We start from the raw sequence: 17,977 nt of genomic DNA on the forward strand, positions 1-17,977 counted from the left end.
TGCTCACCACCCAGCCCACCAATGTGCACACACATGCACACATGTACCCTCTCAACATCTAATCTGTAACCACCTTCCTTCCCTCGGTTGACCATTATCATCTTACTTACACTATCCCAAAAGCCTCCAAGTAGATCTACATACCTCCAATCTCATTCTTTTTAAATTCACTTTCCATCCTGCTGTCAGGGTTATCTTTTTAAAACACATATCTAATAATGTTCTCTGACTTAAAAGTTTTGAGGGCACCAGGTTTTCTACACAGTAAAGTCTGATTTCATCAGCATATCATTCAAACTCTCTCAGGCTCTCATTCCCAGACTTCATTTCCAGTATTATCCTTTTACCTTTCGGCCTGGTTTCTAGCCATATTCCACAGATTTGTGCTTTTGCTTATGCTGTGTATTTTGCCTGCTGAAACCCTATTCACACTGGAAGTTCACTTCTATAGTTACTGGTGCTTATGTGCTGGCATTCCACAGTATATATTAGAAGGCCCCACCAGATTTCATTCCCTTAGAGACCCTGCTTTGTTTGTTTATCTTTGCATGCCTTCAGTTGCTAGCCAGTGAGTATATAATGAGCATTGAATTAAATTTGTAAACTGTGAAGTATATGTCTATGTATTCTCATTTACCTAGCTATCTAAATTCCTCTCCTAAGAATTTATAATCCATTAATTGTAGTAGGTAGGTATTATGTGCAGTGTATTGCCATTGCTAGAACAGGTGCAAAAAACATTTGCTTGCCTTTGAGGGATCCAACAGTTTAGTAGGGAAATGATATAAGAATAAGTCAAAGAGATAAAGAAGATAAAAAGAAGCGATAAGAAAAGGCATCATGATGCTTCAGTGGTTAGTTGATTGGATCTCTTCCTTGCTCTAAAAAGTACTTAAAGGATGACATAAATGACATCAAATAATTTTTAAAAGTATATGTAAGATGAAAGCAAGATAGAGATAAGGGATATCACTTGAGTTGGACCTTGAAAGGTCAGTGGAAGTTTGAATATCACAGGGAAAAAAATGAGATCAAGGGAAGGACAAAAGAAAATTGAGATAGAAAGGAGAGATACTGGTGTTCTTTGTGGGTAGTGTCAAACTACTCAAAATAGCAAGGAATCTTGTAAGATTGAAGAATGTAAAAGTAAGATTAGAAACTTGGGGAATTATCAGGGAATCTTTATGAGGAACCCTCAAGAAAAAGAATTGCCAGGCGAAGTGCACCTACTAGTAGCTAAGTAACATGAATCCATAGGGCATTAGCGCAGCATGGATACCCAGCCTTTTCCAACAGTGTTTAACTCGGTTTCGGGAATGAGACAGTGGCATGGACCTTATCTGGAAGGACTGACAAGTGCCCGGGATGGCAGAAGTACCAGTAGCCAAGTATTCCAGGAGAACAGACATCTGCACCAACTCCGCTGCTTCCTCCAAGCCTTTTGTCTTACTCAGGGCCTTCCACCAGTTTACCTTTCCTCTCCTGTGTCTCCACGTTCCCTCTCCATTAGTACTTTCTCTACTTCCTGTAAAACTTGCTTCAGTAGCTCTCAAAAGCAAAGGAAAAGAAAGAGAGGGGAAAATGAAGCAACCCTCCTTCAGTCCTGCTCCTTCCCTGGCTGTCTCCAGATCTGCTCCTTCCTTACTTACACAGACTTCTCAAAACAGTAGTCCACATTCACTGTCCCCACGCCTCTTACTTCACAATCCTCTTTGACCGGACTTGTCCCCACAATTCTCTTGGAAAGAGTTCTCTTGTGATCCCTCACAAATTTCTCTGTATTACCAAATCAAAGGGCCTTTTCTGCTTCTTTTAAGGCCTCTCTGCCATATTTAACAGCTGGTTCATGTCCTGTCATGAAACTCTTTATCCCCTTGGCTTCCGAGACAACATACTCTCCCTTGTTTCCTCGTTTCCTTCTTCCCCTCACTTCTTTCATAGTGTTTCCCTGTTCTTCTCCGTGGGTGCCTTCATCCATTTCACAGTTACAGCTATAACATAGGCACTGATCACCTCCAAATCTACAGCTCCATCATGAACCTCTCTCCAAATTTCAGTCTCCTATAACTTCCTGCAGACATCTATTCCTACAATAGGCTCCAACCACATTCAAAAGAGAGCACATCATCCTTCCCCACCGCACCTTCAAACTCTCACCTCTTCCTGAAGTCTCCTTCACACCGGACCATGGCTCACCCAAACAAGAGACTTCACAGTCATCCTTGGCTCCATCTTCAACTGATGCCTGCATTCAATCAATAATCAAATCCAGTTTGGGCTGTTAGTATTTCTTTAATATCTCGAAACTCCTGCTGTAACTATCCTACTGCAGACCTTCACCATATCTTATATCATTGCTGCAAGAGCTCCCAAAATGGATTTGCAGCCTCCACCTTTATCCCTTCAAATCCATACTTTGAATAGCCACTGGAGTGTGCTTGCTAAATTGCAAAATCCTGCCATATCCTTTATAGGCATAAATCATTCACCAGCTTCCCAGAGCTATGGGATGAATCCCACCTTGTGGCTCATTGCCTGGTCTCTCCCTCCCTATTTCTCCAGCTTGATTAACAATAAAAGCCTTGTTGGTTTTCACCCTCTCACTCCATGGCTTCTTTCCTCAGTGCCTTTGTTCCTGCTATAATTAATCTATGCAATGCTCCTCCCCCTGCCTTCACCACTTTCTGTATTCTGGTTAACTTGTACTCCATCACTCAGTAAGTAGCAAAGGTGTCACTTTCCCCAGAAAGTCTTTCCTGATATGCATCTTTGTAATTCAGGAATCTTTTTTCTATGTAGCTATAATCAACATACTTGCTGCATCAAAAAATAATGTATTTATGTGCCTGTCTTCTACTGCCACCCCAAATTTACCCCACCCCTTTTAGGAGAGAGAATGACATAATTACTTTAGATTTTTCAGTGTTTATCAACGTGTGCACAAAATGGCAAGCACTCAGTAAATGTTGTGAAATGGTAGTTTAAGTGAATGAGAGAATGAATGAATGAATGAATGAATGAATGAATGGGCCCCACAAGTCCGGGCAAGTTACAGTGTTTCTCTTTGTCCTCATAATCTTTTAGACAACTCAAGAACTTAAAATGAAAATCATATCTAATAAATAACTAGAGAAGCATCCCCTCTTGTTAGAGTTAAATGACCTCCATGGTTTCCAAGGGAATGGCTTCCATTTCTTCTTTTCTTTCCACTTGGAAAGTTAAAGCAAAAGCCATAGATAACTGAGCAGTGAGCTATTTTGGGGTCAGTCCAACCATGTTCCCTAACTGAGTTTAAAGTTTAACTGAGAGGTACTGCAGATTAACCTGTGGAGTGAGGTAGAAACCAGATGATTATGCAAAGCTTCCACCCTGGGAGCATCTGCAGCTCTATAATTTGTGGGGCCCAGTCCAAAATAAAAACGTGGGGCCCTATATTCAAAGAAAAGACAAAAGAATGTCATTTATATACACACATAAATGATAAATGGTCTTTCTCTGGACTCCCATGGTGTTTTAGTTTGTTTGGGTGCTATTTACTACTTAATCTTTTTAGTAAAGAAAAATTAAAATTTTTATGTTGTTAGCATGAATTTTCCTTTTGTTTTTATATTGTACAATTCTGCTGTTAAGTGCAAATATTTATAAGCACATAACTCCCATGCAGGATCACCAAAATTATTCAATTCATATTTTGTAGTTTTCATCCAAAGAATGTACTGGACTGGTCAAGAAAACAAAAACACACACAAAGCCACTCCAGGAAGGTTAGGAGGAGGGAGAATGCCCCCAGGGGTGGAACCAGCCAAGGAAGCATTCTTAAACACAAGATACTTGTGTGGAGAGCGGATTCTCTCAGACACCTTGGAGCCTGCTTCCTGTTGCAGGACACTGGCTGGGTCTCCACTACCCCCCTGACCAATGCAGTGCCCCAACAGAGCAGGGTCTGGGGAAGCTGAGCCAGGTGTCTCCCTTTCAGGGGTCTATCCCTCTAATCCATGGCACACATGGAACACCCAAGAAATCTTAAATCTCTGTACTAGGGCATGCTTAGTACGGGACCTGGGTAGCCTCTGGCAGGTTGCCCAATGAATGTACCATGGTGTGGCCCGTCAGGTGCTATGAGACAGGAATACTGACACAAACCCTCTCATGCTAGCACTCAGGCTCCTGCTGGGAGTAAAGGATAGTAGCGGTTTCAGCTCTGGGCTGAGGAGGGGAAGTCAGGCAAGACCCATGGCATCTGGCAGCAGTAAAGGGGTTCTCTGCCAGAACCCACCCATATGCAGCAGTGGGAAGCAAGGCACCCCAGCTGAAGTGCCAGGGTCCCAGCACATGCTCCATTGTCCCTTCAGACTTAACTTACAAAACACAAATTTAAAAAAAATAGCAGATTTCAAGACAGGAACTACAGAGCATTAAACTCCAAGTACAAGGCCCTTTGAGCTTTGGGCCCTATGGGATGCCCAATTAAGTGACTTGCCCAAGGCCACAAATTTAAGTAAATGGCAGAGCTAGGAATAAAACCTGCATTTTTTCCCCATACCACACATGCTGCCTCTTTCAGAATAGACTATTTCTGGCAAAAACAACATGAAACTAGAAGATTTACAGTGCTATGTTCTTTTTTAAAAAAAGGAGTTCCTGCAGGGATGCTTTATTTTTAGCAATTTTACTTTATAGTTTATAAAGCAACTTCACATAAATCACTTCACCACATCCCTAAAAGGTAGGTGTTATTCTTAGCCCCATTTTACAGATGAGGAAAGAAGTTCTTTGGCTCCAAACCACACTGCTAATGAAGAACAGAGCTGGAACAGGAACCCAGGAGATCCAGACTCCCTATTCCTTTGTTAATCTCCAATCCCTTGGTAAAAATTATAGGAAAATGGAGACCAATGGGCTGATAGAGACAACCTCTACCATCAGACCCCAATGGGTCAACTTCTTGTGGAAGATACTTGTCTATATGCCATAGGTGGCCAGGGAACATCTGATTACACAGCAGGTCTGCCACTTACTGTGACTTCAATCAAGTTGCTAGTTTTCTCTCCACTTCCTTGTTCTCAATTCTAATAGCAACAGATTTGTAGATTTCTTCTGAGGGTAAAACAGTGCCTGGTCCACAGTTAACACTCAGCAACAAACATTCATCATGGTTGATTTGTATGAAACTTGGGACTGAGCCCAACTCCCCTTCTCCTATATGTATCTCTCAATACTGGACACTTACTTGAAGAAAATTACTTTCCCCAAAAAAAGATTTATTATTATTTTGTGATTATTATTCACACAATAGGAGGATGTGAGTGCTCATATACCTTGTTAGAACATCCAGAACAGATGTGTGTTAGGAACTAACATCTGGTCCAAACCTCTCATTGTTCAGTTGAGAAAACTTAAGTCTCAAGGAAATTGAATGAATTTTTTTGTTTATACAATTAATTTGTTCATGATAAGTCAGAAATCTAAATTCAGTGCTCATTTCTGATAAATGTTGCTTCTGTTAGACGAAACACAACTCTATCATTATCATTATTTTAAAATGCTGATTTTTTCATAATGTGGCATGATTATGAAAAGCTGCAAATTCTTTTTATTTTGGTTGTTATAATTGATCCTGATGATCATTATAATCATTATACTGTGAAAAATGATTTAAATTCATTTGTGCTTCTTGTACACATAAATTGAAGAATATACCAGTATTATTTTCACAGTATGTTCTCTTTTTCCTTCCGGATAGGAAATATTTTTGAGCCATATGGGATCCTAATTCTCTGAATGCTTTTAGATTATCAGATGTCTCAACTGACAGTCCTGGATGAAAATCAAATCATGAGAATTTGCAAAACTGAAAAAAAAAATCAAGAACATTTTGGTGTTATGGTGTACCGGCAATTCCATCTTTATCTTTTCTTCAATTAAGGGGGAAAAAAAGACACATTAAGTATCCTGCATATTAGAATTTCCTGATGAAACTTTTCAATCCTTTTCCTACTAACTTAGCTTAGTGACCTTTAGACAGTTTTTATGGATATTTTTATAAATCTGTGCCTCTTGTTTTTACTTATGTATTCAAGCTTTATTTTACTCAATACTAAGCAAACAGGTGTAAGAGGAAATGCAAAAATGCATACAGCATGATCTTTTCCACCAGGAAGTTTGCTGTCCAATCAAAGAGACATGACATAGAACACAAAGTAGACAGAAAGGAGATACTATGGCTGTGTACCACCTCTTTAACTAGACAAGGTGTGCCCATAATCATAATGCACAATTTAAGTTAATATGAAGAACTTCATGATGGTTTTAATATCAAATATCTTAAAAATCTTTCTTTAGGTTAAAAAAATTAGACAAGGGAATGGTTAATAATATTCACTATGAGGAAGGATATTCTTTCCTTTTCTTTCTCTTAAAGGGTTAAGTAATATTACTTGATGAATAAAATGGTGTACACAAGAGCATCCTATACGGTGTCAATGTGGCACAAGGGATAGGAGTGTTTATATGCCATGTACAAACCTTCTTTTTGTATTCAACCCACGGCCACATGACGTGGCCAGCCAGCCCCACGACTGCTCAGAGGACTTCCCTTCCTCATGATCTTGCTCCCACCGCTCAGCTAGGGCAGCTCTGCCTGTCTGCCTGCTTTGATGGCCCACACTGCAGCCCAAGGTTGTGTGCCAGTGATTGTTCCCACCACCAAATTTCAAAAAATCAAATAAGCCTAGAAAAAACTTTCATAGGGTGGAAAATGTTTTTTATCCTAAAGTCATCTCCAGAAAAATGTCTTAAATACCAAAACTAAAAATAAACGTGGGGAAAAGTCAGAAATACTCCATCACTCAGCTGTTTCCATAAAAAGATCACCACTGCCCTCCACAGGCTTTCCAGGTGGCAAAGGACCTACCTACACAAACTCTTGAGACCTCCAGAGTTCACGGCAGAGCCACACGCTGAGGCCAACCCTGGTCAGGGCAACTTAGATGTACATGCCACCAAATGCTTCTACCCTGATAAGATGTGTATGGATTTCAAGTTTTTTTCCTAAGAAATGCCAGACTTCTGCACAAATGTACTTCCTTTAGAACCATAACCATACAATCTCTGGATGCCTGCTGTCTTCAATTGCAAACTGAAAGCCACTCCCAGATTTAAAATCTGTCAACTCCAAGAACACTTGGATAATTTCATATCCAGTGTTAACAAGATTCAAAATCCAGAGGAAATTCTTTCAAGAATATTTTTATGAGATTTCACAATTTCAAGTCAAAATAAGAAGAAGCAGTGCTAAAAATTGACACACACACACACACACACACACACACCCCAACTTGGTTTGCATAACTTTCATTCTCTCTGATATCCCTTCTCTGCTATTCTTAGTGTTATTACACTTCAGTCTATATTAGGTGAGCAGTAAAACACTGCCACCCCATTAGGACCTCTGTTACATGTGGCAGTACATGTTGCCATCATATTTTCACTGACAGATAAACCCTGGTCAGGGCAACTTAGATGTACAAGATGGAGAGACCTTCTTGTTCAGAGCCTACCTCTTCCATAGTCTCTGCCTGCCTGCTTCCCGAGAGATACCTACCACTGGTGTTCAGAGGACTGTGGGCCCATGCAGTTTACCCGCACATCCTGAAGGACGCCCACAGTACTTCCTCTTGGGCACAATGAGGGAGAAGGTACATTTCTCTCTTTTCATCAGTAAAGCAAAGGCTTCTCCAGTTTTCCAGTGGACAGCTTCTGTCACATGTCCCACCACAGCTTTAAGGGAGGCTGAGAACATTTAGCGTAGCCAGTCTCTGTAGTAGAAGGCAGCCAGGGAGAGGGACTCAGCCTACCAACAGTGTTGCCACAACCTAGAAATAGAATCGCTGGCACCGTGGAGTGTGAACATTTTCGGCATAATAGGTACTGCTAAATCTTCACCATAGTTGTATGAATTTAGAATCTTTATCAAAGGCTATGCTGATTTTTATCTTTGCCATCTGGCTTTTCTCATTGATTCAAATGCAAGATTATATTTGGTTTGGAAACTCGACTCCTGAGTGAGGCCAATTCCCATGGTCCTCCAAAAGGCCATATTTCTTAATGTTTCTAGGCTATTTCAGCTTCTGTTGTTGAGCTCAACTTCTATATCATCCAGTTTCCTCATCTATTTTTCACACCATAGCCAGAGTACATTCAAAGATGCAAATTAGTTTATGTCCTTCAGTGTTTCCCATGGCATGTAGAATAAATTCAAAGTCCTTCTCAGGGTCTGCAAGTCCCTGCATTATTCATACTTTGCTTTCCCCTCTAAGGTCTCCTTCTCCCTGAGTCACTGAATTCCATTCTTAGTAGAATTCTGTGTGTTTCTAGAATATTCCTGGTACTTTTCTCACCTCAGTGCCTTTGCACCATTTTTACTTCTGCTTGGAATGCTCTTCTAATGGCTCTTGCTGGGTTGCTCCTTGAAATCCCTCAGGTGTTAATTTACACGTCACTTGCTCAGAAAGGCTTTCCTAACCAGTCTTTCTAGCATAGGTCTTTCTTGTTTTGTTTTGTTTTGTTTTGTTTTACCTCAGCACTCTTAACTTTCTAAATAGCAGTTAGGGATAGGGTTAGCTGTGTGACTGTAGACAACTTATCAGCTTCTCTGTGCCTTCGATTTTTAATTTGATAAGGATAATAATTATAATGACCTCCAGAATCAAGCAATATAAAGCTCTCAATCCTGAACATAGTCTGAGGGACACAAATACCCTTTGTTCCCAGACATCCTCCACCTTAATTCATTTCTAGAAAACTTCATTTTCTAAGCTGACCAGACAGGTAGTCTGACGGGGCTCTGTAGAAGATCTGTATCCTTTACACCAATCCAACACCATGTTATTATTTCTCACCTCCCTGTATATACCCAGCTCAGAGCAGGGTGAGTATGTGGTGCTTTAGGCAGAAGCGCACTGGGTACTTTCATTAACATGCCTGGCTCTGGATTCCACTCAAGCCGTTTTGAAGGGAAACTAACAGCTTGATCTTTCAGAAGATAATTTATTTGAAATAAAATGTGTTAGAGAAAGTATGGCAGTCGCTCTCAATGATCTATATGTCTATGTATATATTTGAAAAATAGTGTCATAGGAGTTACTCACTAGTGACATTGCACACCTGTTGACTGGAATCTCCACACACATAATCTCCTACTGAACATGGGGTTCTCTTTCTATAGTGAAGGAAACATCATCTCAGAGTCTGACAGTATAAAACACTGATCCCAGATCTATCATATACTGACTGAGTGACATTGAAGAAATAGTTTCACATTTTTGAGACTCAATTTCCTTATTTATACAATAAAGATAATACCACCCATCTTACAAGGTTCTTGTAATTTTTTTTTTAAATTTTTTAGTTGTAACTGGACACAATATCTTTATTTTATTTATTCATTTTCATATGGTGCTGAGGATTGAACCCAGGACCTCACACATGCTAGGCAAGCGCTCTACCGCTAAGCCACAACCCCAGCCCCTGTAAAATTTATAAATAAGCTAGACAAAGCTCCTGGACACAGTCTGCTTAGAGGCTGGTGGTTAACATTAATTTTTTCTGGCTCTTCTCCCTCCTCATTATGTGTGACTGTGTTGGCCACATTCAGGAGCTTCTCTGCACCACCAGGAGAGAGTAGTTTTAAGAGGAAGCTGCTAGAAATACCACGGCGCCATGTTCCTCTGCCTTGGAGAGCTAACCTTGTTACTGCTCACTTTCTCTTGTGAGGCACTGGGAAATGTTCAGCATATTAGATAGGAGAGTAAAACTCAAATACCTGCCAAGATTATGTGCAGCCTACTCAAGGAAAAAAACTTTTTTTAACTTCACAGCTTGTGATTGGGAAAGGACACAGGACAGCTGCTAACTGTTTTCCTTTCATCTCTGCTTTTGGCATATTCCTCTAATAGCTCTGCTATAACACTCGGTCTGCATCACAGTGGGAGCTGAAAGAGTAGAATTAAGGTGCCCCCCCAACCACAACCCCACCCCCTGCTCAGACTCAGCTTCTGGGAAAGGCTATTTAAAACATTTAATGTCCGCCCTACCCCTTTGGGGATGGTATAAACCCAGCTAGACACCACGCTTCAAAAGAGAAGGTAAGACTTTGCAGTCATAGGGAAAGTTTAGACTAGGAAACCCCCCAGGTCCCTGCCAACCCTGATTCCATGATTCAGTGAGCAGAGGGGAGGTCATACAGTTTTAAAACTTCTCTCCCATAGAGGGGACTCATTGTTGCTTAAATGCTGTGAAACCAAACATAAAATACATTGGAACACTTGCTTTCACATGTGAAGTTCTTATGGCTCTAAGATTAAAATATAAATAGTTGAGGTTCAACCATGTTTTTGTAACTGAACCTTTTCTCTCCTATATTACACTGGAAGTAATGTGGGCTAAGTTATGAGAAAGGTTCCTATCACCTGCAGGAATAAGTTAGTTATTTAAGTACCTATCTCATGGAGTTGTGGTGAGACTCAAATAAGATGTATTATACACACACATTGGAATATATACAGTAGATAGGTAAGTAGGTAGATAAGTAGATAGAGAAAAATAAGAACACACAATGAGTTTTGTTCTCATCAACTTTTCCTATTGAAGAACCTATAAATTGGCTTCCTTAAATGAAGAGTTGGTTTCCTCTCTTATAGCTATGACCAAAGCAATACAAATTACTATATAAATAACTTTGCAATATTTTATAAATACACATAATTCTAAAATTTGCATGAACACATGTCTCAAATGAATCATAATTATGATTTCAGCAAATTGTGCTCAACACTTTAACAAATTACCTGCTTACTTAAATTCCTCCTCTTTTTCTGTAACTTGGAAACAAATGTGTCAAAGGGAAATAGACCTCAAAATGAAGAGGAAATTAATTAGTTATAAAGATAATCATATTAGCTATTAAATAAGACTCAAAATTAAATCTAACATATAGTTTTATTCTGCTAAAATATATGAATTGCATATATAAGATGCTCTCTTGGGGCTGGGGTTGTGGCTCAGCGGTAGAACGCTCGCCTAGCACATGTGAGGCCCTGTGTTCGATCCTCAGCACCACATAAAAATAAATAAATAAAGATATTGTGTCCAACTAAAAAAAATAAATATTTCTTTAAAAAGATGCTCTTTTACTGATTGGTGAGGTAACATTGATTAGAATCAATAGTCTATGTCACCTGAAATATCCAGAAAACTTTCTTCATAAGCTAAAAACATGAAAATTTCATTATGTGTGTACAAGAAATTCCATTGCAATTGAAAGAATACATTTAAATGGAAGACTAATGTAGAGAGATTTTTAAAAATGGACTACAAAAGTTTCTTCCAGTGCCATTTTGTTATTGTGAGAGAGGGAAATAAAATTGGACTTCTTCCATTATATGATGATTTATAGTAACCATGTTTCTGTATGATGAGCTAAATAAAGATTTGTTCCAACACTGACAGAAGTTTAAATTTAGTATTTATTACAATAACTATTACCATAATCGTGCAGAAAAGATGTGCATTGGGTTTACTAATTGATATCAGATTGACTCCGTTTCTATAGAAGCTAAGACATATCATTTTTATTCCAAGAAAATTGTATGCACCATGTTATTTATGCTATAAAAATTTTTTAAAAACTAAAGTACATGTTTTTCCATGTGTGAGTTTGCAAGATCTTGGTGTAATTCTCTTATACAACTATCCTATTTTAAATTTAAGACCACACAAATTGTGGATAAGAATCTAATTGAGTTAATTATAAACCAAAAGCAATTTTCTCCAGTCAACAGTAGCCTCTTGATTTTTTTCAGTCTTGGACTGAATGGAGAGAGACTAAATGATATTATCCAGCTTATGCTTATATTAAGAAGAAGCCAACTCCCTCTGGTCCTTAAGCATGCTTTCCTAGCATTTTATATAACATGTGATGTGAAGGAAAGATTTCTAAATGAATGTGATGTGACATTACGGTTACGATGGTAGGGGAATGTCTGAAGCTGCAGTCCTTAGAGACAGAGCCATCAGTCTAGGTATCCTTAAGAGGTGATTTAAATGAAATGCAGTTTTACTTCTAATGGATCATTAAATACAAAATACTGCTTTTCAATCTATTGGTCACCTTATTAGTTTGTCACAGTTGAAAACATCACATGCACAAAATATTCTCCCCATGGTCAGAGAAACTTCAGCTTTCAGCTATCAATGCATAAAATATGAGGTGATTTTTCTTCATTCCATGCTTAAGAAAGCAATAAAGACACCCTGGCTTAGACATTTCTTGTCTGTGAAAGAACAGTTGTTATAAGAACATTGCCTTGGGCCTCTCTGATCCTTCTAATAAGTCATTGACTAAGCAATTTTATCTAAATACCTGTGCAGAGCGCCTGGTAGGGTGTCAAGATAATAATATTTTAGCAGTTATACTTGTCATTTTTATATCATAGATCGCTAGTCCCATAATAAAGAAATACTATTTGAAAGTAGAATAAGCTTCTAATTTGTTTTGATGACTAAAAAGTTAGAATTTTCCTAAAGATTCTAAAGTTAATGTTCATAATGTTCATAAACTTTGACTAAGAAACATAAAATAATCATATCTTGAGAATGACTCATGAATATTTTTTATTTCCTGCTCCATTTTTGCCCCTACTATGTGAAGATTTCACTACAATTTCAATTCTGTGACCATAGAGCAGCACTGTCTAATAGAACTTTCTACAATGATGGACATATTCTAAAATCTGTGTTGTGCTTATAGTGGTCACCAACCACATGTGGCCAAGTACTTGAAAGCAAGATTGAAAAGAATCAACTAGATTTGGCATTTGAGAAGTCATTCTCAACACTTGGCAGAGAATTCTATGGAGTTAATAGAGGATAAAAGCCTATTACAGTAGGTGGAGGAGAAAAAGGGAGATAAAGTAGAGACAGCAGGTGTACTGGGGAGGTGAGGAGGTGGAGTGCACTGGAGTAGGTGGGTGAGCAGAAGACAGGCACAATGGAGCTCTGCTGCAAAAACCAGTGATCTGGCATTTGTGTGAAAAATGGATGGAAGAGGGAGGAAGCTGTATTTTATGTTCAGTTTTTATTAGGAAAAAAAGAAGCTAAGCTGAGATTCTCTACCATTTAGTAAAAACAAGTGATAAAGTAAGAATAAATCCCAGTTCCACAGGAAGAATGGAAATGTTTATGTTCCTTTGGGCACCTTGAGGATGTAAGTCCTCAAATGTTTGAGTTTTTTTTCTGAAAATCTATAAGAATCCATAATACTATAAAATAAGGTATTCCATTATTTCCTCTAATAGAAACTTTATAAATTCATAATACCAAGATTGATTTGTCAAACAAAAAGGATGTATTCTTGAACTTCTCTATAATCATTTATTAAAGCTAACTTTAGGTTACAAATTCTGAAACGTAAAATGTAATTTCAAAATATGCAATCTATTTTTATGTAATGATCCTATTCAAAAGTCAATCAGGACTGAAATCATACAATTTTTTGAAGTGAATGCATATTGTTTAAACTTTCATTTTGTAAGTGAGAATCATGAAGGCCAAAGAAACAAAAGACTCAGCCAAATTTACCCAACCATGACCTGAACCCAGGTTTTTAGACTCCGAGTCCCCTGCTGTTTAGACAGAGGACTGGATGAATGACACAGCAAGATATTTTGTATGCATTTTCTTTATATCTATTGTAGAAAGAGAGAAAACATTTTCTTTTATATTAATTTTTCATCGACACACAATTGTACACATTTATGGGGTGCCATGTGATGATTCCATACATATATACATCATGTAATAAACACATCAAAGTGGTTAGCAGAATTCAAAATTTCTAACAGTGTGCCTCATGGAGGAAAAGAACTCTTTTCTTTATGTTTCCTGACTGGTGTTATTTGCCCTTAAGCGCATTCTCACAATTCTCATTATGCCTCCCATATTTCTCACTCATTTTTTGAAAGTGTTTGCTACGGCTGGGCATGGTGGCACATGCTTGTAATCCCTGTGGTTCAGGAGGCTGAAGTAGGAGGACTACAGGTTCAAATCCAGGCTCAGTAACTTAGTGAGGCAGTAAGCAATCTAGTGAGATCCTGTCTCAAAATAAAAAGGGTAAGGGATGTGACTCAGTGGCACTTACCCAAGCACCCTTGGGTTCGATCCCTGGTACCAAAAAAAAAACAAAAAAACAAAAAAACGTATCTGTTAGGAAATTTGAACCAAACAGAAACTACTATCATGTACTTAATGCCTTCCTTAAAAATGTCTGACTTATCTACAATTCTTCTAAAAGACTCTTCCCTTACTGAAGACAGAAAAGATAATATTGGGGTGGCTTAGAGGCAGAGCGGTGGAGTTTAACGATTTGTTAAAATTATCTCAGTATTCAAAAACTGACCTCAGGTTTTCAGAATTATACATAGTAAGTCCTACAAACTATAGGATCTTTGTATGTTTGGGGTTTGTACAAAAAAACTGGGCTTTATATTTTGCATGAAATGAATGTGAAGGTTGTTAATACAGCACATAGAAAAACTGATTGTGCTCTAGCTCGTAGATGGCCAAAGGACTTTGTTTCCTTCTTTTTTGTTGTTGTTGTTGTTGTTTGGTTGGTTGTGGGGGGGGATGGGGGTCAGTAACTCCTTTGTAAATATCTCAGAAAGAGTAAAAATCAGATTAAGTATCACATATCTTGCTCATGTCGCAATAGTCCATTTCTGGAAATAATAACACTTTCTCAAAATGAAGTCATTTATATTCTTAGCCATGCTCTATTGTGTGCACTGAGTAATTTCTTGAGAGCAATGTTTCCTGTGGCATACTGCCAAGGCTAGGTTTATTTGTTTTTCATTAGGTTTTTCATTATCAAGCTGCTATGTACCTGAATCGTTCTGCTTCCTCTGAGATGGCTGGTGTAGCTTAAGCATAGGAATGATACTATGAGTAGGTGGAATGCTTTTGTCCATTGAATGCCCATTTTAAATACTTAGCTATGGTACCATTCTAATGGCTTTAATCCTTCTAAGAACAATCAATTACCCATTTATAATGTAGTCTGATATTAAACTGTTTACATTCATCTATTCAGTCCCTGTCCAGGAAAAAGCATTAGTCTCACTTTGCACCATGCTAGGCCTGCCCCTCCTCCTCCTCTCTTATCCCAGGGAAAGCCATCCAGATCCACCCCTGTCCCAGCCTGGAACCAGGATGCATTCTGCATTTCTCCATCATCCCACATGTTCAATCTCCAAGTTAAACTTGTTGATAGTTTTCAAATCCATTTGCTTCTTTTTGACTCCGATGACTACTACCTTAGTTTAAGCCCAAATCATCTCTAGCACAGCTGCAGCAACCTCCTCAACACCGTGGCCCCGGTATTGCCCCTTCCAGTTCATTTTCTTTTACTTTGAACTTATTTCTGCACCTGTTGCCATCCACAATCAGGTATTCATAAGTGTTTTGTGTTATACACTAATAGAACAGAGTTTGGGGATTTTTCCAGAAAAGTAGCAATCCTTATTCTTGAACTTCTATAGAATCCTTAATTTTTAAAATACTTTTCTTTTTTTTAATTGACATTATAATATTTATACTTAACAGTTACAGCATAATAATTTGATACATTTGTATAATGTGTAATGATCAAATCAGGGTAATTGGCATTTCCATTTCCTTAAACATTTATCCTTTCTATGTGTGGGTAAAGTTCAAATTCTTCTAGTTATTTTGAAATATATAATAAATTATTATAAATTATAGTTATCCTACTGTACTATATAGAACATAATAACAGTTTCTTCCATCCAAATGTATTTTAGTACCCAAGACCCAGCCTCTCTCCGTTGCCCTCTCCCCACTACCCTTCCTAGCCTCATGACACTCTATACTTCTCAGCTTCCACCACTGAGCAAGAACATGCAGTATTTGTGTTTCTGTGCCTGTGTTATTTCATTTGACATAATTAGAATCCTAAATTTAAAGAAATGCTCTAGCTTACAGATGAAAGATTCAAATCTAGGGACAAAATGAGTACCTATAATTTCTGTCTTGTATTAATCAGCAGCTTAATATAGTCATTGAAATCTGAGACTTTCAGGACTAGTCTAGTTCTTGGAGATTGTGTGATTCAACCTTATCATTTTATAGTTAAGGAAACTGGGACCCAGGTATAGAAATCAAAATGATCTTTCTAATTTTAGAATCCCACCATGTATCTCTTTTCTTAAAACCTGTCCATGGCTTCCCATGATGGTCCCAATGAAGTCTGAACTTCTTGGCATTGCATACAATGTCTGTGCAGTCTGGCCTCTGCTTATCTTCCATTCTTACCTTTTCTCTTCTCTCCAAATTACCCCATAACTCAATGCTTTTCAGTATACTTTGTCTTTTCTTATAGGTTATTGCACATAATATTCCTTTTGTCCCTCCTTCTTTGGGTCCTAACCACATCTGATTAAGTGTCATCTGCTCCAAAAACATCTCTCATATCCCTTCTGGACTCACAAGTGACTGTCACCACATAGCTATTCACAGCATTCCAACTGCCTTTGCATGACCTATGTCTATTACTGGATTGGAAGGAGTAAAGCCTGTCAGGGGCAGTGTCTGCATCCTATTCATTGCTCTATTTCCCCATCTTGATTAGGAATATGGCATTCAATATTTTAAAATTTATTATTCTCACTTTTAACCTGCCTACTTAATGTCAATTTTTCTATCAGTCCTCCTCACAAAATCTGTTTTTAGATTCGTTTTTTTAAAAATGAATTGATTCATTCACATCCATGTGCAGGTCACTGATAATCCTAAATGACAACTCTTCCGAGATGCATTTACATTTTTACAGGAACAGAATCCTAAGTCACAGGGATGAATCTCAGTGTAGATAATCTGACTTTAAAAAGTAACCAAGAGAGATTTGTGAGGAGAGGGAAGTTTTCAATACCTCCCAATTGGTAACCCAGGGGACCAACTCTGCCCTCACCTGCACAGAAGAATGACTTTGTGTCTTTGCTTACAAAAAAATCAGATCACTTGTTGGTTATTTTACTCTGTGTTAAATAAATTATTATTTCCTACAGTGTAAACGTTTAGTTTGTCTGTAACAATTCTGGTTTTGTTTCAGGGAAGCAATGTTATGGAAGATCAAGATTTGTTGGAAATTGGTATCCTTAATTCTGGGCACAGACAAAGAATTCTACAGGCAATCCAGCTCCTTCCAAAGGTAAGAAATACTTTATTGCCCTAGCCCTGTGTATGGTTCCTAGCAGGTTTAAGTCCAGGCTGCAGGGCATGTAATACAATGTAGTACAGGATATGTTGCTGGCCAGCTGGGAAGCTTCACAAATATCCATCCCCCCACCCCCAGGTGAGAACTCAGGTACAAGAAGGCTAGATTCATATTAAGTAAGTGCAGGAATGTCCTTGGCTTAAGGCCTCATTCCCCATAAAAAGCAGTATCTCTAATAGCAACTCCATAGACTTAGCCTCCAGCATCTCTATGAGGGTCCTGCCTAATTATTAGAGTCATCACTCAGGAGGTCCAAAATGTCCCATCCCCACCATGTATTTATAGTTCATAGATAGATCCTTCCTGTCTAGATGCAATTGGCCAAGGAGGCATCATTTTTACTGTAAACTGTGTTATCTGGCAACTCAGTTGATGTTCTGTTCCTAGATAAGCTTTTAAAGAAGCCTAAAGGAAGAGGTAGGATGTGAGAACTAGTCTTTCAAGATACGTAGGATTTTAATGGATAGGGAAAGGGAAAGGCATTTCAGGAGGCCAGAGGAGCCATCTAGTCCCAGGTATGGTCCAGGCCACAAATTGCTGAAAGCATTAGATAAATCATTAGTAATATAAAATCCAATGGGATTTGCACAACAGTGTGAATGTACTAATGTCACTGAACTTATGCTTTAA

General features: G+C 38.4%; 1 protein-coding gene across 15 annotated transcripts in view; it reads left to right on the forward strand.

The window, feature by feature from the left end:
- Anks1b (ankyrin repeat and sterile alpha motif domain containing 1B) overlaps positions 1-17,977 on the forward strand; it is a 1,114,759-nt gene that overhangs the window by 806,800 nt on the left and 289,982 nt on the right. For all 15 annotated transcript variants that reach the window (XM_027947591.2, XM_027947674.2, XM_027947839.2 and 12 more), the window contains one exon: positions 17,183-17,281. In XM_027947591.2, the coding sequence (XP_027803392.1) occupies positions 17,183-17,281 (99 nt within the window). The remainder of the gene's footprint in view (positions 1-17,182; positions 17,282-17,977) is intronic.

This window comes from Marmota flaviventris, chromosome 3, assembly GCF_047511675.1.
Source record: "Marmota flaviventris isolate mMarFla1 chromosome 3, mMarFla1.hap1, whole genome shotgun sequence".
Lineage (NCBI taxonomy): Eukaryota > Metazoa > Chordata > Mammalia > Rodentia > Sciuridae > Marmota > Marmota flaviventris.